Source organism: Cherax quadricarinatus, chromosome 31, assembly GCF_038502225.1.
Source record: "Cherax quadricarinatus isolate ZL_2023a chromosome 31, ASM3850222v1, whole genome shotgun sequence".
NCBI lineage: Eukaryota > Metazoa > Arthropoda > Malacostraca > Decapoda > Parastacidae > Cherax > Cherax quadricarinatus.
The window spans coordinates 13,304,877-13,329,716 of NC_091322.1; the positions used below are offsets into that span (position 1 = coordinate 13,304,877).

General features: G+C 38.1%; 1 protein-coding gene across 2 annotated transcripts in view; it reads right to left on the bottom strand.

The window, feature by feature from the left end:
• LOC128697606 (ribosome biogenesis protein BOP1 homolog) overlaps positions 1–24,840 on the bottom strand; it is a 91,426-nt gene that overhangs the window by 12,636 nt on the left and 53,950 nt on the right. For both annotated transcript variants that reach the window (XM_070090208.1, XM_070090207.1), the window contains exons 9-13: positions 22,330–22,548; positions 17,539–17,642; positions 13,856–14,029; positions 10,557–10,702; positions 3,018–3,164 (exon numbers count right to left, since the gene is read on the bottom strand). In XM_070090208.1, the coding sequence (XP_069946309.1) occupies positions 3,018–3,164; positions 10,557–10,702; positions 13,856–14,029; positions 17,539–17,642; positions 22,330–22,548 (790 nt within the window). The remainder of the gene's footprint in view (positions 1–3,017; positions 3,165–10,556; positions 10,703–13,855; positions 14,030–17,538; positions 17,643–22,329; positions 22,549–24,840) is intronic.

Genomic DNA, 24,840 nt, shown 5'->3' on the forward strand with positions numbered 1-24,840 from the left:
CTCATAACCTTACTCTTTCCTGTATTCACCTTTAATTCGGTCGTATATATACTCATAAATTCTAGCGGCTTCAAATCAAGCAGGAGAAAGCTGGTAGGCCCACATGTGAGAGAATTGGTCTGTGTGGTCAGTGTGCACCATATAAAAAAAATCCTGCAGCATGCAGTGCATAATGAGAAAAAAAATCCGACCAATTTTTTTAATTAAAATGCTGGATTTGTGGTCTATTTTCGTATAGTATTTATGATTGCATTCTCGTTTTCTTGGTCTCATTTGATAGAATGGAAAACATATTATAGAAATAGAGGTGATTTTGATTGGTTTTACTATGAAAAGAACCTTGAAATGGAGCTCAAAGTAAGGCAAGCGTTTGATTTTTGCCGATGTTCAAAAGTAAACAAATGATGTCATTGTCCAATAAATGTCCAACTAGCCATTCAAATATGCAGTCATGAATAGGTTGACATTATTTATACAATCATTACAATATTGCAGTAGTCTGCATAACAGTAAATCTTTTATTTTTTGTTTGAATAAAAATTCAGAATAGAAAGCAAGAGTAATATCAGAGGGGACTGGAGATGTGACTGATGAACAGAAAATGTTATTTTAGAGCCAGAAATGTCTGCATTGTTCATTCCGGACCCTATTTTGAAATTGTCATTTTTTAATTTTCGTGAAATTGGCCAAATTGCAAATTTCTGACCATGTTATTGGGTAGTTGAAATCGGTAAATAGGCAGTTTCTTATACTCAATCGATAGAAAAAATGGAGTTCTAAAGAAATAGCTATGAGTTTGGTCGACTGGAACAATGGAATTGTCCGAAAATAGAGCTCAAAGTGGGCAAAATCGCCGACTCGTAAATATCGCCGAGGTCGCTAACTTCACGAGAGCGTAATTCTGTCAGTTTTCCATCAAATTTAATTATTTTAGTGTCATTACAATCAGGAAAAGATTCTCTATTGTTTCATAAGAATTTTTTTTTTTTTTTAAATTTTGCGACACCAGGAGACACCTCAGGATTTGGGGTTGCAACAGTCAAGGGGTTAAAGGAGGGGTTTGGGATATTGGCAGTTTGGAGGGACTTCTAAACTGTCATATCTGAGCACCTCTGTAAAGACAGTGATTATGTATGAGGTGAGGGTGTTGAATGATGGGTCAATGATGGGAGGCGACCGATGTGTTAAAAAAAATAATAAGAAGCCCACATATTCTGAAAGATTTGTCATTTTACAGGAAAAGACCAAAAACCTAGCCAGTGCAAAACATTTAACAGGCTCTCATTTCACACACACTGAAGAATAGTAGTACCGCCCTGGACTGCTGCTATCAACCTATTATGTACCCACAGCCTTTGCTACTTTTACCATCCCTAGTTGTATTAACCCATTAACTGTCCAAACGTAGATCTACGTTCTCACTGCCAGCACCCTGAATATTTTGGAGGAAAAAAAAAAATTATGTTCTGATAATTACAATTTGTAGTAGTTCTTCTGATTTCAAAGCCAAAGTTTTCTCTGACGCTAATAGTAGACACTGAAATAGTACTCAAATAGCCACAAACACACTGACAGGTGAACATTTTCACTTGCCTTGGTCACATACCATTGTATAGAAATATATACAAAATATTTAAAGGTCCCAGCAATGTTTTAGACATGCTGGAGTATATATAAAGCTCCTTGAAGAACAGTGTAACATGAGTGATACTTCACTGCTGACAGTGCAACAGTGGAGTGACATTTGATGAGTGTGCATTGCCTTGGCTTTATGTGTTTTCACTGCTACACATAAACATGTCAGTCAGTCTGTCTAGCTCTGTCTTTGCTTATTTGTCTTTCTGTCTGTTTTCCTGTTTCTGTGTATGCTTATCTCTCTTTCTGTCTCAAGAGAGAGAGCTGCTCATGAACTAACAGGTACGACACACGATGCTGAGTCGTCATGTCTGATTCCTGAATAAGTGAAAATGGGTATTACTTGGGCCAGTCATGCTTATTATGCCTTACATCTACAAACACAGTATAGCACTTTGTCTGGATTTTTTGGGGTTATCCTAGGTAATTTGCACTATGTATAATTGTATTTATGTGTACCTGTGAGACAGAGATAGATACAGACAGACAGATAGAGAGCCAAAGTCAATCAGCCACCCACCCACCTGGCCAGCCAGCCAGCCTGTCGAACACACAATGCACGTTCCAGAATTGTTTCTCTTTACTCAGGGCATAGGTTATAAAACATTCTGGCAGGATGACACAATCAGTGGTATCAAAATTGAAAGGATTTTGCACAAATGTTGCACATGGGTTATTATCGAGGTTTTTCCTATTTCCTTGGCCACTTTTTGGCCACATCCATCTCAAAGCCACTAAACTCAGGGTCAACATCACCTTCCTCTTAAAAGGAGAGTGTTAATATGACATGGCATTAGTGAATCCCTGGTGTTTGGTGTTTACTTAATGTGTACCTGTACACCAGCACGGTGTGTAGGTATATTTAGGTACAGGTACACATAAGTATAATTATCCGAGTACATATAAAATATGCAATAATTGTAAAACACTTGAAATTTTTGAAAGTTTCCAAACATAATAGATGTGGTCACGGAGAACGTAAACAAACGTGAAAAACTGCTTGCAGTATAGCAAATTTTGGTCATAATTTGACATCGCCGTATTAGCGGAACGCCGTAAAGCAGGGCCCTACTGTACTAAGTAGTCCCAGATTTTTTTTAATGCTGTGCACACCAAGTGTAAAAACTCATTCTATGCTGACCAGGCATCTCAGGCCAATCGTACCAGATTTGGAGGCAGGAAAAATAAAACGTTGATCTATGTTTGAAGCGCCAGCAGTAAGAACGTAGATCTACATTTGGACAGTTAAGGGGTTAAATTCTTCATATACACAGCTCAAAGCAACTACTGTGGCATCTGATCAGCCACAATCGCAGCACATTAATATTAGTGACAAATTTAGTTTTACGTATTAAGTATCTGAAGATGACAATGAAACTTACTTGTAGACCATTCCATGTGAAACAATAACCCGTCCTTCATCTGAGGCTGAAGCAAATAGTGGGTATTTGCGATGATAGGCTGCACAACGGACAGCAGCTTTGTGATACCGAAGAATACGTGGTCTTTTGGTATATTCCATCTCAAACCTGAAAAAAATTTCATAGGTTAGCAAAAAAGTATTCACTACAAGAACAATTGCAAAAGGTAAGCTATTTTTTTTTTTATTATCACACTGGCCAATTCCCACCAAGGCAGGGTGGCCTGAAAAAGAAAAACTTTCACCATCATTCACTCCATCACTGTCTTGCCAGAAAGGTGCTTTACACTACAGTTTTTAAACTGCAACATTAACACCCCTCCTTCAGAGTGCAGGCACTGTACTTCCCATCTCCAGGGCTCAAGTCCGGCCTGCCGGTTTCCCTGAACCCCTTCATAAATGTTACTTTGCTCACACTCCAACAGCACGTCAAGTATTAAAAACCATTTGTCTCCATTCACTCCTATCAAACACGCTCACGCATGCCTGCTGGAAGTCCAAGCCCCTCGCACACAAAACCTCCTTAACCCCCTCCCTCCAACCTTTCCTAGGCCGACCCCTACCCTGCCTTCCTTCCACTACAGACTGATACACTCTTGAAGTTATTCTGTTTCGCTCCATTCTCTCCACATGTCCGAACCACCTCAACAACCCTTCCTCAGCCCTCTGGACAACAGTTTTGGTAATCCCGCACCTCCTCCTAACTTCCAAACTACGAATTCTCTGCATTATATTCACACCACACATTGCCCTCAGACATGACATCTCCACTGCCTCCAGCCTTCTCCTCGCTGCAACATTCATCACCCATGCTTCACACCCATATAAGAGCGTTGGTAAAACTATACTCTCATACATTCCCCTCTTTGCCTCCAAGGACAAAGTTCTTTGTCTCCACAGACTCCAAAGTGCACCACTCACCCTTTTCCCCTCATCAATTCTATGATTCACCTCATCTTTCATAGACCCATCTGCTGACATGTCCACTCCCAAATATCTGAATACATTCACCTCCTCCATACTCTCTCCCTCCAATCTGATATCCAATCTTTCATCACCTAATCTTTTTGTTATCCTCATAACCTTACTCTTTCCTGTATTCACTTTCAATTTTCTTCTTTTGCACACCCTACCAAATTCATCCACCAATCTCTGCAACTTCTCTTCAGAATCTCCCAAGAGCACAGTGTCATCAGCAAAGAGCAACTGTGACAACTCCCACTTTATGTGTGATTCTTTATCTTTTAACTCCACGCCTCTTGCCAAGACAATCGCATTTACTTCTCTTACAACCTCATCTATAAATATATTAAACAACCACGGTGACATCACACATCCTTGTCTAAGGCCTACTTTCACTGGGAAATAATCTCCCTCTTTCCTACATACTCTAACTTGAGCCTCACTATCCTCGTAAAAACTCTTCACTGCTTTCAGTAACCTACCTCCTACACCATACACCTGCAACATCTGCCACATTGCCCCCCTATCCACCCTGTCATACGCCTTTTCCAAATCCATAAATGCCACAAAGACCTCTTTAGCCTTATCTAAATACTGTTCACTTATATGTTTCACTGTAAACACCTGGTCCACACACCCCCTACCTTTCCTAAAGCCTCCTTGTTCATCTGCTATCCTATTCTCCGTCTTACTCTTAATTCTTTCAATAATAACTCTACCATACACTTTGCCAGGTATACTCAACAGACTTATCCCCCTATAATTTTTGCACTCTCTTTTATCCCCTTTGCCTTTATACAAAGGAACTATGCATGCTCTCTGCCAATCCCTAGGTACCTTACCCTCTTCCATACATTTATTAAATAATTGCACCAACCACTCCAAAACTATATCCCCACCTGCTTTTAACATTTCTATCTTTATCCCATCAATCCCGGCTGCCTTACCCCCTTTCATTTTACCTACTGCCTCATGAACTTCCCCCACACTCACAACTGGCTCTTCCTCACTCCTACAAGATGTTGTTCCTCCTTGCCCTATACACGAAATCACAGCTTCCCTATCTTCATCAACATTTAACAATTCCTCAAAATATTCCCTCCATCTTCCCAATACCTCTAACTCTCCATTTAATAACTCTCCTCTCCTATTTTTAACTGACAAATCCATTTGTTCTCTAGGCTTCCTTAACTTGTTAATCTCACTCCAAAACTTTTTCTTATTTTCCACAAAATTTGTTGATAACATCTCACCCACTCTCTCATTTGCTCTCTTTTTACATTGCTTCACCACTCTTTTAACCTCTCTCTTTTTCTCCATATACTCTTCCCTCCTTGCATCACTTCTACTTTATAAAAACTTCTCATATGCTAACTTTTTCTCCCTTACTACTCTCTTCACATCATCATTCCACCAATCGCTCCTCTTCCCTCCCACACCCACTTTCCTGTAACCACAAACTTCTGCTGAACACTCTTAACACTACATTTTTAAACCTACCCCATACCTCTTCGACCCCATTGCCTATGCTCTCATTAGCCCATCTATCCTCCAATAGCTGTTTATATCTTACCCTAACTGCCTCCTCTTTTAGTTTATAAACCTTCACCTCTCTCTTCCCTGATGCTTCTATTCTCCTTGTATCCCATCTACCTTTTACTCTCAGTGTAGCTACAACTAGAAAGTGATCTGATATATATGTGGCCCCTCTATAAACATGTACATCCTGAAGTCTACTCAACAGTCTTTTATCTACCAATACATAATCCAACAAACTACTGTCATTTCGCCCTACATCATCTCTTGTATACTTATTTATCCTCTTTTTCTTAAAATATGTATTACCTATAACTAAACTCCTTTCTATACAAAGTTCAATCAAAGGGCTCCCATTATCATTTACACCTGGCACCCCAAACTTACCTACCACACCCTCTCTAAAAGTTTCTCCTACTTTAGCATTCAGGTCCCCTACCACAATTACTCTCTCACTTGGTTCAAAGGCTCCTATACATTCACTTAACATCTCCCAAAATCTCTCTCTCTCCTCTGCATTCCTCTCTTCTCCAGGTGCATACACGCTTATTATGACCCACTTCTCGCATCCAACCTTTACTTTAATCCACATAATTCTTGAATTTACACATTCATATTCTCTTTTCTCCTTCCATAACTGATCATTCAACATTACTGCTACCCCTTCCTTTGCTCTAACTCTCTCAGATACTCCAGATTTAATCCCATTTATTTCCCCCCACCGAAACTCCCCTACCCCCTTCAGCTTTGTTTCGCTTAGGGCCAGGACATCCAACTTCTTTTCATTCATAACATCAGCAATCATCTGTTTCTTGTCATCCGCACTACATCCACGCACATTTAAGCATCCCAGTTTTATAAAGTTTTTCTTCTTCTCTTTTTTAGTAAATGTCTACAGGAGAAGGGGTTACTAGCCCATTGCTCCCGGCATTTTAGTCGCCTCATACGACACGCATGGCTTACGGAGGAAAGATTCTTTTCCACTTCCCCATGGACAATAGAAGAAATAAAGAGGAACAAGAGCTATTTAGAAAAAGGAGAAAAACCTAAATCTTTTTCTTTTTTTTTTTTTTTTTTAACACACCGGCCGTATCCCACCGAGGCGGGGTGGCCCAAAAGGAAAAACGAAAGTTTCTCCTTTTACATTTAGTAATATATACAGGAGAAGGGGTTACTAGCCCCTTGCTCCTGGCATTTTAGTCGCCTCTTACAACATGCATGGCTTACAGAGGAAGAATTCTGTTCCACTTCCCCATGGAGGTAAGAGGAAATAAACAAGAACAAGAACTAGTAAGAAAATAGAAGAAAACCCAGCGGGGTGTGTGTATATATATACTTGTACATGTATGTGTAGTGTGACCTAAGTGTAAGCAGAAGTAGCAAGACGTACCTGAAACCTTGCATGTTTGTGAGACAGAAAACTGGACACCAGCAATCCTACCATCATGTAAAACAATTACAGGCTTTCGTTTTGCACTCACTTGGCAGGACGGTAGTACCTCCCTGGGCGGTTGCTGTCTACCAACCTACTACCTAGAAAAAACCTAAATGTATGTATATATATATGCATGTGCATGTCTGTGAAGTGTGACCAAAGTGTAAGTAGGAGTAGCAAGATATCCCTGTTAACTAGCGTGTTTATGAGACAGAAAAAGAAACCAGCAATCCTACCATCATGCAAAACAGTTACAGGTTTCTGTTTCACAATCATCTGGCAGGACGGTAGTACTTCCCTGGGTGTTTGCTGTCTACCAACCTACTACCTATAGGTAAGCTGTTAACAGTATAATATAATTAACAGGGATGTGAATGCATTGTGAACTCAAGTCTTGAAGAGGAATACACCCAGGATGACTCAAGAAATCGTAATGACACGATTGCAAATAAACCATACCCCCGGCCGGGATTGAACCAGACGGGCTGGAGTTTTGAGACTCTATGACCGCGGGTTCAATCCCGGCCGGGGGTATGGTTTAGGAATACACCCAGTTACAGTGGGTGAGGAGAGGTGACAGATGTGGTGGTGACTGACAAGACAAAGATTGATGTCATTAGGTCAGGTGTCAGTCTGTTGCTGGAAGTTGTACAAGAGGTGACATAACTGTGACCAGTTTTGAGGACACTTTTAACCTTGCAGCTCAACCAGACATCAGGCTTAGTTGTAAACAATCTGATCAACCGGGATGTTGCTGTTTATGGCGCACAGGCCCACACAGCTATCAAAACCCAGTTGATCACACCTTTCAGTAGACAATGGTACAGTCAGTTTTTGGAAACTTTTACCTTTTGTTTGCCTTTTTTTTTTTTTTTTTTTTTTAGATGTGTCAGACACATCATGTGACAAAGTAGCTACAGGAAAGTACAATACTCTACCACTCCAAGAAGCATGTTAAATAGGCCTTTAGAGACATGAGAATACTCACAAGACAGACAGTACCACAATGAAAATTATGAGAATTGTGCTGCATTCACATCATTGCTAGGTTAAGCTTAATGTTCTTGCAACTGATCCAACAGGCAGTTTTCATCTCCTAGCTATCAGCTATATGCTAATCATTATAACAGAGGCACATTACAAGTTTGGGAAAATAATAAACCATTGTCTTAGCCAACCTGGGAAAAAGACCCACATGACCTGCCTGCATATTCAGTAACTACCTACAATACCTTTGCAATTTTAGAAGCAAGAGAGAAAATAGGACACATGGTTATATAATAAAGAACATTAATACTGTGGCTGTGAATATGATAATGGTATACAATACCAACAAGTTCATAAGTGGTGTGATAAGGCATCTGTTGAAAGAAAGAAGTTTATTTGTGGAAGATGGGGAAAGGAATGTATTAGAGAATAGCAAGACTAATAGCTTCATATGAACATTGCAGTAAGGAGGAGGCATATAGTACAGATGTGATGATTGAGATCAACATGGTGTGAATATCATGCAGAAGGTTCAGAGTGCAAAAATTAAATGATGATATAGAATCAACAAGGGTATAATTCAAGAGGGTTGAAGACTGTGAAGACAGGTTGCCCAGGCAATTTGGCCATTTAGAGGGATAGGATGACGAAGAGGGTATAAAATCTAGGATGGAAAGTAGGAGAAGTAGGAGTCATCCAAGAAACAGTTGGAGGAGTGGGTAATGGAGGCTTTGAATTTCAGGGGCTTGAACATCCGGCAGGCTTGTATGAGTGTGTTAGGAGTGAATGGAGACAGGTGGCTTTTTAACCCTTTGACTGTCACGGCCGTATATATACGTTTGTGAGGTACCGTGTTTGACGTATATATACTCATAAATTCTAGCGGCTTCAAATCAGGCAGGAGAAAGCTAGTAGGCCCACATGTGAGAGAATGGGTCTGTGTGGTCAGTGTGCACCACATAAAAAAAATCCTGGAGCACGCAGTGCATAATGAGAAAAAAAAAACTCCGACCGTTTTTTTTAATTAAAATGCCGACTTTGTGGTCTATTTTCGTATAGTATTTGTGGTTGTATTCTCGTTTTCATGGTCTCATTTGATAGAATGGAAACTATATTATAGAAATGGAGGTGATTTTGATTAATTTTACTATAAAAAGAACCTGGAAATGGAGCACAAAGTACAGGAAATGTTTGATTTTTGCCGATGTTCAAAAGTAAACAAACGATGTCATTGTCCAATAAATGTCCAAATAGCCATTCTAATACGCAGTCATGAATGGGTTGATGTAATTTTTACAATTATTACAGTATTGCAGTAGTCTGCATAACAGTAAATCTTCTATTTTTTGTTTGAATAAAATTTCAAAATAAAAAGCAAGAGTAATATCACAGGGACCTGGAGACATGACTGATGAACAAAGAAAATCTTATTTTAGAGCCAGGAATGTCTGCATTGTTCATTCTGGACCTTATTTTGAAATTGTCGTATTTTTTAATTTTCGTGAAATTGGCCAAATTGCAAATTTCTGACCATGTTATTGGGTAGTTGAAATCGGTAAATGGGCAGTTTCTTGTGCTCAATCGATAGAAAAAATAGAGTTCTGAAGAAATAGTTATGAGTTTGGTTGACTGGAATAACGGAATTAGCCGAAAATAGGGCTCAAAGTGGGCGAAATTGCCGATTTTTAAATATCGCCGAAGTCGCTAACTTCGCGAGAGCGTAATTCCGTCAGTTTTCCATCAAATTTCGTTTTTTTGGTGTCTTTACAATCGGGAAAAGATTCTCTATCATTTCATAAGAAAAAATAATTTTTTTTTTTCGAATATTTTGCGACACCAGGAGCAACTTCAGGATTGGGCCCTTCGACAGTCAAAGGGTTAATGGACATCCTGCTGGAATGTGAGCGATTTAACATTTATGAAGGGATTCATGGGAAATGATTAGCAGGAGTCTTCGAAGTGGGAAGAGTAAAGTCTACACTCTGAAGGAGGGGTGGGGATGGAAATAAATGGCATAAAATACTGACACAATGGAAATATAAACACATATGCAGTATAATGTGATCCTTCATTGACAACATTTTGCCCACACAGTGGGCTTTTTCAAGTCACAAACAGGTCTGAGATCTGTTTGTGACTTGAAAAAGCCCACTGTGTGGGTGAAATGTTGTCAATAAAAGATCACATTATACTGCATATGTGTTTATATTTCCGAGGGGTGGGGATGTTGTAGTTTGTGAGTAACCTTAATTGGGATGTCAACATACTTCTGGCAAGACACTGACTGAATAATTATTAGTGTTTCTTTGTATAGGACACCCTGCCTTGCCAGGAGATGGTTAATGTGGAAAAAAAATCATATCTGTTTTAGTTTAAATCAGTCAAGAAATACAAACACTTCTCACTATGCCCAATGTCTTAATAATTCTGCACAAGGTTCTTCAGTTGAAAACAAACCATATTCAAAGTTTGCTCATTGGATTTCAAATGCCCAAATGTTTTTGTTTATCATTCTTTACGATTACCCTCCTTGAATACTAAATACTACATAATAAAAAAAATGAATAAAGAAGTACTAACCAGTTAAGTCTGCAGTCATATCCACTAATGAGGAAATGCTCCCCACCTGGATGAATAGCAATCGATGATATCCAGCGACAGTTAGCCTGAACTTTCTTCAGAATTCTTTGCTTTTGTAGGTTGTAAACACGAATGTGGCTTTGTGTCTGGGGATCACAGATCGTTGTGATAAAACTGCATCATTGTATATTATAATGGCAAAACTAAGACCATCCATGAAAAATTACTTACGTTTGACAAAGTACATTTGAAAAATTTACAAGAAAATATGTAATTATGGCATTATTTCATTTAACAAACATTGCTGCATACAAAGAAAAAGTAAACTAAATGTGAATAACTTGAAAAATGCACTCATTCCCTTGTCAAACAGATGAACACACGTACACACTTTATTTTTTTCTGCATACCATAAAGACATATTACATGTGTTTTTCTTTCTAGAACCACAGAGACATATAAGTATTTCTTTCTAGATATATATTAAGGACTGGACATCACTATATTTTTTAGGCCAAAATGTGTAAGGTTTATAAAGTATTAGCATCTTGAAGAAAAATGGAAACATCCTAATCTCCACAAGTATCATAAGTATCAGAATAAAATTTGGCATGCACAATTCTTTATATAACATAAACATAAGTAGTAGTCTGCAAAATTAGTTGGCAATTTATCTTTATAAGCCTTGGAAACTAATAACACTTAAATTGCCACTCCCATAGATCTACATAATTGGGGTCAGTGGCACTTATAATGCTCGCAAAAATTATCCGGACCTGCCTCCATTATAAGAAGTATAAAGCGTTCTGGATTCATGTTGTGTATTTGATGTTATACTTCATCTGAACTTTTTCTAGAAGTATCTGTTAACTTTCTTGAGTTAATACAAGAGACTGCAGTGTTCATCACCTTTCAGTGTGCCTGCAAGTCAGTAAGATAAGGTGCTCTATTGCATTGCTCTACTTCCAAGTGCCCGCAATTTAGAGCTGTATTTAGTGCCAAGTGGATAAATGTAAGTTCAAAGATGAAACGATACAAGACAGTCACCATACTGGAAGAGCAAAGTCCAGTATAATGACATTATGCTACTGCCCATGGCCTCCCACCAGATATTTCCACTATAAAACCTCATGATGCATGGCCAATGAAGACGTATAAACACACACACAACCTTCTACGCAGGAAGTTGTGCAGAGTACACATATGACTGTATTGCAGTTCAAAGAAATGCATCCTGAACTCTTTGGTGATCTCTCGATTCAGTACTTAAATCAGCTCCTGCCAAAGACCCTCTGCCTGCAAGGAAACCCCTACTCACACACAGTATAAAGAAGGAATGGCTGCAGTTTGCCAGAAAATATGTTCACTGGAGTGCTGATGACGGGAAAAAAAGTAATGTGATCAGACGAAAACATTTCAGTTTATTCAAGGTCTTTAAAGCGCCCCCTCCTCCATCAGCAGGTATGACCCTGCATATGCAGTAAGCACCATAAAGCACCCACAATCTGTCATGTTCTGGGGTTGCTTTTGTGTTTACTTTGTCGTTGGGGGTTGTACTTCCCCAAAATGTTACAATGAATTTCTACCACTACATCACTGCTCTTAAGGAATACCTGCTGAATATTTTCAAAATTCAGAGCTGTACCACCTTTATGCACAATAGTGCCCCTTGTCACAAGGCTAAATAAGTAACCAAGTGGCTGGCTGAAAAAATATTGATGTCTTACAGTGGCCCTGTGGTAATTTTTGAATTCCTGTGTACCAGTGCCCTCCATAGTGTTTACATGACTTAAAGACCTGTTACTGCCAAACCCTTCTCCAGTGGAAGGTGAAAGGAGCTACAATGACTTCCCAACAATTTTGAGAAAAATTTTTGTGCCAATAGCACACCATGTGCCAACTGTCACACCTGCTTGTCAGGTGGTACTTGCAACATAAGAGAATGAGACCTATTTGTTTACTAAGTCTCAGAGAATTGTTGAGTTTTATGAATACCACTGTGACTGTTGCTCTGACATATTATGAGTGATTAAATAACACTCACCGTTGCCAGCCAACTATCCTGGGCCATTTTTAATGCCTGGGAGCATCAGTCTTGTGTAGGGAACCACAGATAACAAACATGGCTAACATGGGAGCTTGATTAATTTAGTACCACACCCTGAACACAGTGAGAGAAAACCTGGCACCTCTACTTATCATGTGCTCTAACACTTCCCTGGGTCATTGACTAAGTATTTAAGTGTTATCAGTGGATTATCAGGATTTAAGCTGGAATTCACACTAAGAATGGGTTCTTGATGTTGAGGGCATTACTTGCGCATGTGCTAAGCGAGTGTTGACCAAAATAACCGATGATATTCGGATACAAGACAGCACTTTTCATTAAGCACGACATATGACAATGGGCATTCTGTCTTGACCCCAACATGAGTACAAGTCACCAAAAACCTCAAGTATAATTAATACACCTGGGAGTCAGACAAAATCCACTTCTCCTTACTTTATAATCTACAATTTATGCAAGGCAGGTAGGGACCTGATTGATATATAGTGTTGGTATAGGGCAAGTGAGGTGATTTAAGTTCTGGAGCTTGTCAGTGTTTTATCAACATGACATGATTTCACACTCGTTAAAAGTCCCTAGTCATCATCCAGTATGCTGGAAACTTTAGCCTTGAAATGAACCAGGACCTAGGTGACAATAAGAATAGCATGATGGTAAGTAACTCTGTCCAATGTATCTGTTTTATTTATAGCCTCTTATGACATGCATGGCTTATGGAGGAAGAATTCTGTTCCACTTCCCCATGGAGATAAGAGGAAACAAACAAGAACTAGTAAGAAAATAGAAGAAAACCTAGAGGGGTGTGTATATATATGCTAGTACATGCAAGTGTAGTGTGATCTAAGTGTAAGTAGAAGTAGCAAGACGTATCAGAAATCTTGCATGCTTATGAGAGAAAAAAAGATACCAGCAATCCTGCCATCATGTAAAACAATTACAGACCTCCATTTTACACTCACTTGGCAGAACAGTAGTACCTCCCTGGGTGGTTGCTGTCTACCAACCTACCACCTAGAAATTCTATAATATATATCAAATTTGCATTTTTGGAGTCATTACCTTCTGAAAAAGATACTCTACCATTTTAGAAGGTAAAATTTTATTTATATTTCTTTTTGAAATGGTGACAGAGAAGGGGCTTTCAATTTGCAAGTGTCAACACTGATAGGGATAAGTAAGTGTTCTGCACCAAAGAAAAAACAAACTAGATGATACTAAATTGATAACTTACTGCAACATACAGGAAGGGAAGTTTAGGATGAAACTGAACAGCCTGAACAAGACCTTTACACTTGTTAAATGGCACTTGAGACCGCCAGCGACTCAACTGATGCATAAGGACAGATCGGTGATCTCCCTGAGGAATAACAGTTGCGAAGTAGTCACCCTGCTTGTGCCACACTATCTGAAAATAGAATGAAAATAAATTTTTGTAAGATCCTAATGTTTAACTAGATACAGCTCAATAGCATTAACCACATAACTGTGAGTAATGTAAATCTGCAGAGGGAACCAAAGTGTCTCTGCATATACAAATGAATAAATCTGTGCCTTCTCATTTGCCATGCACCATTTGCCTTAGCTGCTTGGGTTGCCAAGTACCTCCTTACGCCTAGGAAAAAATCTCTAAGCTCACATGGGTCAACACAGGGCATGTTGCTGTGTGGCTGCATTAAGACCCTGGGTAAGGCAACTGTAAACGTTATGTTAATAGTGGAGGCCCCTAAGATACTGACCATGTGGAATGTAAGATGGTTCAATGAACTGTGGACTTTTGTTTCTAGTTTATGTACTTTGTGCCATGGGGAATAACAAAGCTTCATTATATTGATGAGTTTACTGCACATATTTTTATGGCATATAACATTTATTTTTGTACATGAATTTTGCTTTACCTTTTCTAGGTTAGTAAGGGTGCATTTTAAAATGACCCCTGGACCTTTATTAACCCTTTGAGGGTCCAAGCCGTAGTTCTGTGCAATGAGCTCAGCTCACTCAGATAAGCTGTGACTGGTAAATTTGGGGGCCTAGATATAAGAGAATGGATCTAAGTGGTAAGTGTGCACCATTTAAAAAAAAATCCTGTAGTACATAGTGCATGAGAAAAAAAATGCAACCATGTTTATGGATTAAAACACCCAGTTTGGGGTGTATTTTCGTATGGTTTTTACGGCAGTATTCTCGATTTCTTGGTCTCATTTGATAGAATGGAAGATATATTACAGAAATAGAGATGATTCTGATTGGTTTTAGTACTGAAAATAGCTTGAAATTGAGCTCAAATTAGCAGAAATGTTCGATTTCTGCGGATGTTCAAGAGTAAACAAATGACGTCGTGTGTCCAATACACGTCAACCGGTGGATCTAATATACGTTCATGAAAGCGCTGATCTAGGTAGTAGGTTGGTAGACAGCAACCGCCCAGGGAGGTACTACCGTCCTGCCAAGTGAGTGTAAAACGAAAGCCTGTAATTGTTTTACATGATGGTAGGATTGCTGGTGTCCTTTTTTCTGTCTCATGAACATGCAAGTTTTCAGGTACGTCTTGCTACTTCTACTTACACTTAGGTCCCACTACACATACATGTACAAGCACATATATACACACCCCTCTGGGTTTTCTTCTATTTTCTTTCTAGTTCTTATTCTTGTTTATTTCCTCTTATCTCCATGGGGAAGTGGAACAGAATTCTTCCTCCGTAAGCCATGCGTGTTGTAAGAGGCGACTAAAATGCCGGGAGCAAGGGGCTAGTAACCTCTTCTCCTGTATATATTACTAAATGTAAAAGGAGAAACTTTCGTTTTTCCTTTTGGGCCACCCCGCCTCGGTGGGATACGGCCGGTGTGTTGAAAGAAAGAAAGAAAGAAAGCGCTGATGTTATTTATACAATTATTATATATGTACTGCGTAACAGTAAATCTTCTATTTTTTGGTGTGAATAAAAATTCTTATGTAAATCAAAAATAAAAACGGAATTCATCTGTAAAGCCTAGAAACACAACTAATAAACAGAGGAAATGTTATTTCAGTGCCACGAATGCTGCATTGTGTATTCTGGACCCTATTTCGAAATTGGAATATTTTGAACTTCATGTGAAACTGGCCAAATTACCAATTTCTGATCACTTTATTGAGTAGTTGAAATAGTTGACTGGGCAGTTTCTTGTGCTCAATCGATAAAATAGAAGTAACACTAGCAAAATAACTAAGAATTTGGTTGACTGGAATAATGTAATTGACCTAAAATAAGAGTCAAATTGGGCAAAATCACCGATGTATTAATACAGTGGACCCCCGCATAACGATGGCATCACATAGCGATTATTTCGCATACCGCTTACTTTAATTGCAAAAATTTTGCCTCACATACCGCTTAAAAACCCGCTTACCGATTTTCGTCCGAGACGCGTCCAATGTGCGGCCTGAGCCACGCTCACATGTTTCGCCGGTGGCATTGTTTACCAGCCAGCCTCCGCGGTAACATCCAAGCATACAATCGGAATATTTCGTATTATTACAGTGTTTTCGGTGCTTTTTCTGGAAAATAAGTGACCATGGGCCCCAAGAAAGCTTCTAGTGCCAACCCTACAGCAATAAGGGTGAGAATTACAATAGAGATGAAGAAAAAGATCATTGATAAGTATGAAAGTGGAGTGCAAGTCTCCGAGCTGGCCAGGTTGTATAATAAACCCCAATCAACCATCGCTACTATTGGTGGTACAGCTGCTGCTGCTGCTGCACTGTCAGCTGCTGCTGCTGCTGCACTGTCAGCTGCTGCTGCTGCTGCACTGTCAGCTGCTGCTGCTGCTGTAGCACCGTTGTTGGTGTGGCTTATTGAGAATACCAAGAAACAATTAACCCCAGAGGATTTGCCACCCAGGATAACCCAAAAAAGTCAGTGTCATCGAAGACTGTCTAACTTATTTCCATTGGGGTCCTTAATCTTGTCTCCCAGGATGCAACCCACACAAGTCGACTAACACCCAGGTGAACAGGGAAAAATGCCTGGAACTAGTGCTCATATTGGTGAATTTAAAGCCAGCAAAGGTTGGTTTGAGAGATTTAAGAATCGTAGTGGCATACACAGTGTGATAAGGCCTGTTCTGGAAGAAAATGCCAAACAGGACCTACAGTACTCAGGAGGAAAAGGCACTCCCAGGACACAGTGTCTCATCAGTCATTGCTGCATCTTCAATAAAGGTAAGTGTCATTTATTCTTCATTTAGTAGACTAGTACATGCACAATATATACTGTGCATGTACTACTCTACTATTGTGCATGTATCCTTCTCTTTGTGTGTGGGAAAATGTATATTTCATGTGGTAAAAATTTTTTTTTCATACTTTTGGGTGTCTTGCACGGATTAATTTTATTTCCATTATTTCTTATGGGGAAAATTCATTCACATAACGATTATTTCGCATAACAATTACCCCTCTTGCACGGATTAAAATCGTTAACCGGGGGTCCACTGTATCGCTGACGCAGTAAAATTTGTGATAGTGTAATTTTGTCAATTTTCCATCAAATTTCATACTTTTTGTTTTGTTACCTTCAGAAAAAGATTCTCTATCATTTCATAAGAAAAAATAAAATTTTTTTTTTTTAAATTCTTGGACCCTAATTCAAATTCAAATTCAAATGTTTATTTCCTTGTCGAAGCTTACAATGTGTGGTTTACATGTTATAAAATATTAATTACAAAGAAGGCCACTAGCATGCCTAGGCATTTTGGACAGACTAATACTAATTCTTACTCTATACTGATATATGTTTTGGACAAAGCATTGATCTACGGTTTGGACCCTAATGAAAGGTGATAATTATGCAAACTTTGCAATAAAGTTAAATAAAGGCAAACATATCAAAGCAATATGACATAAAAGGGGAATCAGTACACCTACAAACGGACCTGTTTCACACTGCGAAAATGATCAATGACAATTCTGTAGCCCTTGGCCCACTCATCAGCAGTGGGTTTCCTCCATGTCACAGCTGTTCTCACCCGTTCAGGCTCTGTAGATTATGTAACATTAAGTTGTTTAAAACAAAAATATAAGCTTTCAAAATCTGCAACATTAAATTTCCTAAAAATTTAAGATTCGAAAGTTAAAATAAACTAATACTGAACTTTCAAGGTATGTCATAAATTTATACTGCCTCGAGTGAAAATATATACCATGTAAACAATATCCTACTGTATTCTGGGAAAACTCCCTTCTCAGAGGGTAACCTCAACACAAGTCTTTGTGCAGCCACCTTGACACATCCTTCCAGCCAGTTCTGTTACTCATAACCCAGCATGGAACCTTTCACATTTGTATTTTCTACTTTTTCCAATTAGGACATTACTTTTGAAAAATGTATCACTAATACTTTTTTCTATGCAACTAATACACCTAAAAAAAAAAAAAAGTCTCCACAAACCAAGCCTACAATGTACAGTAGGGCCCCACTTATACGGTAGTTTAGGTTCCAGGCTACTGCCGGAAAGCAGACACTACTGGAAAGTAGAATGCCATTTTTTCCACTTATAAATGCATACAAATGCCAGATAACAAATTTACACTAACATATATTAAGCTAACAGTAGAAATAGACATTAAAAATCAATAAATAGTAAAATACATACACAGTACATTCATTACTTAAAATATTTGTAGGGTTAGAGGTCAGTAGTATTTATTTGTATGAAGTCAGGTGTAGGTAGCCGGTAGGTGTAGCTATATGATATTTAAAGCAGCCCAGAGCGATCTTATTACCATCGACATACCTTGTTCACTGAGGTTAATCATTTCAAACAACTAACTTTAGATGCCATCATAAACAATGGGAGAAGTAATGAGAAGAAGTCATGCCGAGAATTGTAAACAAAAATAAATGTGTTAAGGGGAGTCACTCGGTCAAAGACAGATTCATACACATTTTCTTTGGTGCTGGACCAGAGAAAATTTTTTTCCTCCGCCCAGCTACCACAACTCATAATTATGTGAAATTTATTGTACTGTGGGTATATGTATCACGTTTATATGCTATGTAATGTGTTTCTTTGTTTCTTATATAATTTTGAAGAACATATCATATATGGTTTAACGAAAATGTCTATATTAATGTAAATAAAGCATTTAATGTGCCCAAGAGTGATTATTAATATTACGTATTAGTACAGTCTCTCCTCACTTAATGACGGAGTTTCATTCGTAAGGCCACGTCGGTAAATGAATTCGTCACTAAGTGAGGAGCATACTATAATGGTAGTAAGTTTGTGTCAACTATCTCTGATATTGTTTTAATGTCACCTTTGCATCATTTATAACATTTCTGGTATATTTTTAAATGTTTATACAGTAGTGTACTGTATATTGCAACAAACAGAACAAAGGAAATCAGCTCTAATATACATTATTTAGGTATGCATACTGGTCAGAGAGCCTGTCGTAAGTCCGAGGCATCAGTAAACAAGTACATCGCTAAGTGAGGAGAGGCTGTATTATTATTACTATGGCACCAAGACTAGAGGGACACGCTTAGTAATTCTAAAGTGTACCTGCATGCCAGCATAGTGTGTAAGTTTATTTGGGTACAGGTATACATAAGTATAATTATCAATGTACAAATGAGTCCTGGAAATGGGAAGTACAATGCCTGCACTTTAAAGGAGGGGTTTGGGATATTGGCAGTGAGGAGGGATATGTTGTGTATCTTTATATGTGTATGCTTCTAGACTGTTGTATTCTGAGCACCTCTGCAAAAACAGTGATAATGTGCGAGTGTGGTGAAAGTGTTGAATGATGATGAAAGTATTTTCTTTTTGGGGATTTTCTTTCTTTTTTGGGTCACCCTGCCTCGGTGGGAGACGGCCGACTTGTTGAAAAAAAAAAAAAAAAAAAAAAATATAGAATATTATAGGTAGTAGGTTGGTAGACAGCAACCACCCAGGGAGGTACTACCGTCCTGCCAAGTGAGTGTAAAACGAAGCCTGTAATTGTTTTACATGATGGTAGGATTGCTGGTGTCCTTTTTTCTGTCTCATAAACATGCAAGACTTCAGGTATGTCTTGCTACTTCTACTTACATTTAGGTCACACTACACACACATGTACAAGCATATATATACACACCCATCTGAGTTTTCTTCTATTTTCTTTCTAGTTCTTGTTCTTGTCTATTTCCTCTTATCTCCATGGGGAAGTGGAATAGAATTCTTCCTCCATAAGCCATGCGTGTCGTAAGAGGCGACTAAAATGCCAGGAGCAAGGAACTAGTAACCCCTTCTCCCGTATAAATTTCTAAATTTAAAAAGAGAAACTTTCGTTTTTCTTTTTGGGCCACCCTGCCTTGGTGGGATACGGCCGGTTTGTTGAAAAAAAAAAAATAGAATATGCAATAGCTTTAAAACACTTGAAATTTTAGAAAGTTTCCAGACATAATGGAGAGACATGCTCACAGAGAATGTAAACAAACCGGGTGACCATATTAGAGGGTCAGGTGTGGGGAGCCATACAGCGAGTTTTGGGCATTGTATTTGAAACGTCCGTATTAGTGGAATACCATAAGGTGAAACGCCATAAAGCGAGGCCCTACTGTATATCCCTGGATTTATCTACCATCCCAGATTTCTGTAAACATTAAGCATTCACAGTAAATAGGCCAGGAGACCTTCTGATAATACACTATAATTTGTGCAGTTATTGCAAGAAGAAACTTGCAAGTAAACTTCACATATAGTGAAGTAGCAGCAGCAGCACCGGTCACCCCTTGGAAGCACTTTATTGTCTCTTCTATTGCCTCGACCTCCACATTATCATTTTAATAAAATAATGCTTATCCTAATTTTTTTTCTGTTCTACCCGAGTCTTCCAGTTTATTTAAACAATGGAGTTATCAAACAAAGGTGATACTGACATAATATATTAACCCTTACTGCCTAAAACTACAAATCATGCAAGGATGCATTACTACAACCAACATTAAAATACAAATCAAATCTCATATTTGCCACTGATAAACAAAACTATTAACATGTTATCCTCTATTCAAATATTTATTTCAAAAATAAACACTACAGTACTTTCAAAATTTAACTTGACAAAGGCATAAATGAAATAAACTAAAATGTCCAGTCATAGAAAAAGTACCACTTAAGGTTGTAATTTAAATAACAATAGGGTATTCTATCAGAAAAAACTGAAAGGCAAACTAAATGAATAAATCAAGAAGAAAAACTTAATATGTTGAACTTTTAACCCTTTCAGTGTCGGTCCCATAATATTATGGCTTGAGAGCCAGTGTCAGTCCCATAATACTACACCAAAATTCTAGCTCCTTCAAATCTGGTGGGAGAAAGCTGGTAGGCCTATATATGAAAGAATGGGTCTGCGTGGTCAGTGTGCGCAGTATATAAAAAATCCTGCAGCACACACTGCATAATGAGAATAAAAAAACTCCAACCACATTTTTGGTTTAAAACAGCGAATCTGCGGTGTATTTTCATGTGGTATTTATGGTTGTACGTATTCTCGTTTTCTTGGTCTCAATTGATAGAATGGAAGATATATTACAGAAATGGAGATGATTTTGATTAGTTTCATGATGAAAAGTACCTTGAAATTGAGCTCTAAGTACAGAAATGTTTGATTTTTACCAATGTTCAAGAGTTAGCAAATAACGCCACGCGTCCAATACACGTCAACTGGTGAGTCTAATATTCTTTCACAAGTGCACTGATATTATTTATACCATTTTTACATTAATGCAGTAGTCTGCATAACAGTAAATCTTCTTTTCTTTGTGAGAATAAAAATTCAAAATAGAAAGCAAGAGTAATATAAGAGGGAACTGGAGATGTGACTAATGAACAGAGAAAATGTTATTTTAGTGACAGGAATGTCTGCCTTGTTTATTCTGGACCTTTAGAAATTGACATCTTTTGAAATTTGCATAAAATTTGCCAAATTGTAAATTTCTGACCACTTTATTGGGTAGTTGAAATTGGTAAATGGGCAGTTTCTTGTACTCAGTTATTAGAACAAGTGGAGTTCTAGAAAAAAAGCTATGATTTTAGCCTATTGGAACAACGGAATTGGCTGAAAATAGGGCTCAAACTGGGCGAAATCACTGATATGTAAATATCATCGAGATCGCCAACTTCGCAAGAGCGTAATTTCTTAAGTTTTCCATCACATTTTGTTCTTTTGGTGTCATTACCATCAGGAAAAGATTCTCTATCATTTCGCAAGAATTTTTTTTTTTTAATTTTTCGACAGAGTGAGTTAAGGATCAGGGGTCTCGACACTGAAAGGGTTAACAGACTTGTTAGGAAATGGGTAGGAAGTTTTTGTTTAGTTTCAATTATTCACCATCATTTCATCTAGCAAAGATGAAATCCCCCCAAAACACTATTGAAAAAATGTCCAAAATGCCATTTTTATAAAGATACACAATTACTCAATGTTTCAAGCCCGTGAGAATTTTTTTTTTTTTTCAGAATATGAGGGTTACCTACCAATAAAAATGTAGTCAAACAAACACAAGAAGAAAAAATATAGAGAACAGAGTGAGAGGAATCTTACATGTAAGAACTCTTACTAGACTGTTACTTTACAGAGAAACTTATTTTATTAGGATTAGCATATACACATTATTTTAAACAATAAATCTTGTGCAACACTGCTTTGCAAATATAAATGGTGTTAAAGCTTACGAATATAGTCTCCTTGATCTGGCTCCTCCTTGAAAACAGCGTTAGTCTGTTTAACAACAACCTTATCTGTCAGGTACGTTTCAGGATTCAGGAAGATCACTTTCTTCTCTATTACTATGCCTAGTAAAAATAGTTTGCTACTGGGATTCCAAGCCACCCACTTCACTGCTGCCTCAATGTCGAAACTGCGCAAACAACGACCAGTACTAATCTCCCAAACTGAAACAGGGAAAAGTTGTCAGAGATTATTAAAACAGAGCTGCTATCCATTGAAAAAAAATTAATTACACAAAACAAACTTAAAAAAAAAAAAAAGTACAAAAGAATCGATTACAGAAAACTCTTAGGTTCAAAGGATCACATTTCTTAACTCATGAAACTTATGGATCATGGACATAAAATTCCATTCCTGAGCTATGCATCAGGTTTGGGTGGATTGTTTATTTCTGTAAGGATATTCTACAGGCAACAGCATTTTGATACAGTGGTCTCAGATACATGAAAATCCTCACTTTTCCCCAAATATATACTATATATATTGTGAATATTGTTTACTGTTTAAAGCCCCTTCCCCCCACACACATTTTCACTTAAAACACACAATAAACAACCAAATAATTATATGCAAGACAATCTGGTTATCAAAACCTTTCACTGCATGATTAACCCTTAAACTGTCCAAATGTAGATCTACATTTACACATGTAGCACTCCAACCTTGATTTTCCCCATTTGAACGCATGTAAAAAAAACATAGATCTACGTTCGGAGTGCTACACGAGCGAACATACATCTGTGTTCAAACAGTTTAAGTGTTAAAGAAGATTTTCTAGGGGTTGAAGGCGAGCACTACAGGAGACATTCTAGACTACTGGCATAAATTCAATTTTGAATACCAAATTACAGTTGTCATGAGGCATGAGATGAAGGATACCATTCTACTGCAAATGCTGCATGGGAAAAATTATGACATTATGTAGACTGATTTTACTGGTGTTCCCACATTAAGAAGTGAGCTAAGACTTATTATGGGGATAGTAAAGAATGTGGACAGTGAGTGCTTCAAGAATATGGAAGAAATGAACAGTTGGACAAGAATAACAAGGATCATAAATAGAGAACAAGAAAGAATATAAGAATTATGAAGGGATAAGCCTGCTGAGCATGCCAAGTACAGCAAATGGTAGAATTATTATAACAGGAAGAATTATGGGTAAGACAGAAAGGATGGCATAGGAGTATAAAACTTATACTGTACTTCATTAAGTTAATGCTTTTTTGAATGACAATTTTTTTATTTCCTCACATTGTCCTGCACATTTTTGCATTGTAAACCTCCAGGAAATCAAAGAGAAGGGCTTGTATTCCAGTTATCTGTGAATAAATTTTGAACCTCGCCAAGATACAGCATCAACATTTTCATGACAACTGTAGCAGATATTCCTAAACTGTCTCTGGTTTTTGCTAAGGTTTTCTTGCCTATGTACACAATAATATATAACATTACACCAGTTTTACAATCACACATCACAAACAGCTTCATACCAGAATGACATCATTTGCTGGCATGAATGAGCATGTTAGATAGGAGTGAGTGGAGGAAATTGGTATTTGGGACCAGATGTGCTGTTGGAGTGTAAGCAAGGTAACATTTTGTGAAGGAATTCAGGGAAAACCAGTTAGCTGGACTTGAGTCCTGGAGGTGGGAAGTACAATGGCTGTACTCCACAGGAGGGGTGGGGGTTATTTGCTGTTAAGGGACATCTGAACTACCGTATCTAGGCATCTCTGGCAAGACAGTCATAGCGCAAATAATGGTGAATGTATTTCTTTTTCGAGTCACCATGCCTCAGTGGAAGATGGCCAGTGCGTTGAAAAAAAAAAATATTGCTTGCAGGAGAGCCTATTTTTTAATAATATCAGACTCATCAATAACAATTCTCTTGTAGGGATATAAGAATTCAGTGAAATTCTGTTTCAGGTAAATGATACCTTAACTTATTTTGTACAACAAATAATCTCTCCAAAGATTACTTTTGTCAGAGAAATGCAACATGCACAGTAACAAAAAAAAAGCAACATATTGCACAAGTGCTGCAAAAAACAAGTACATCTCTACAAAAGTGGCATTTTTCCACCTATGAAGCTGAGATTTTAATGCAATATATACTGGCCATTGTGCACTGATAACAATTGTGAATAAATGGTTTACAAAACTGACACAAAGATGAATGAGAAACTTTTGAAACATTTGGGCATCATTATTCTCAACATGTTTTGCCACACAGTGGCTTCTTCAGTCCAGTGCAGAAAAAGGTGGAATAAGAGGGTAGTTTGAGATAATCAGTCCCTCAGCCTTGAGTAGATGTGTTCAGTCCATCAATCTTGACAAAAATCAAGACTGACAGATCAAACACATCAACTTAAAGCTGAGGGACTGATTACCTCAAACTCCTCTTATTCCACCTTTTTCTGCACTGGACTAAAGCCACAGTGTGGCAAAATGTTTCC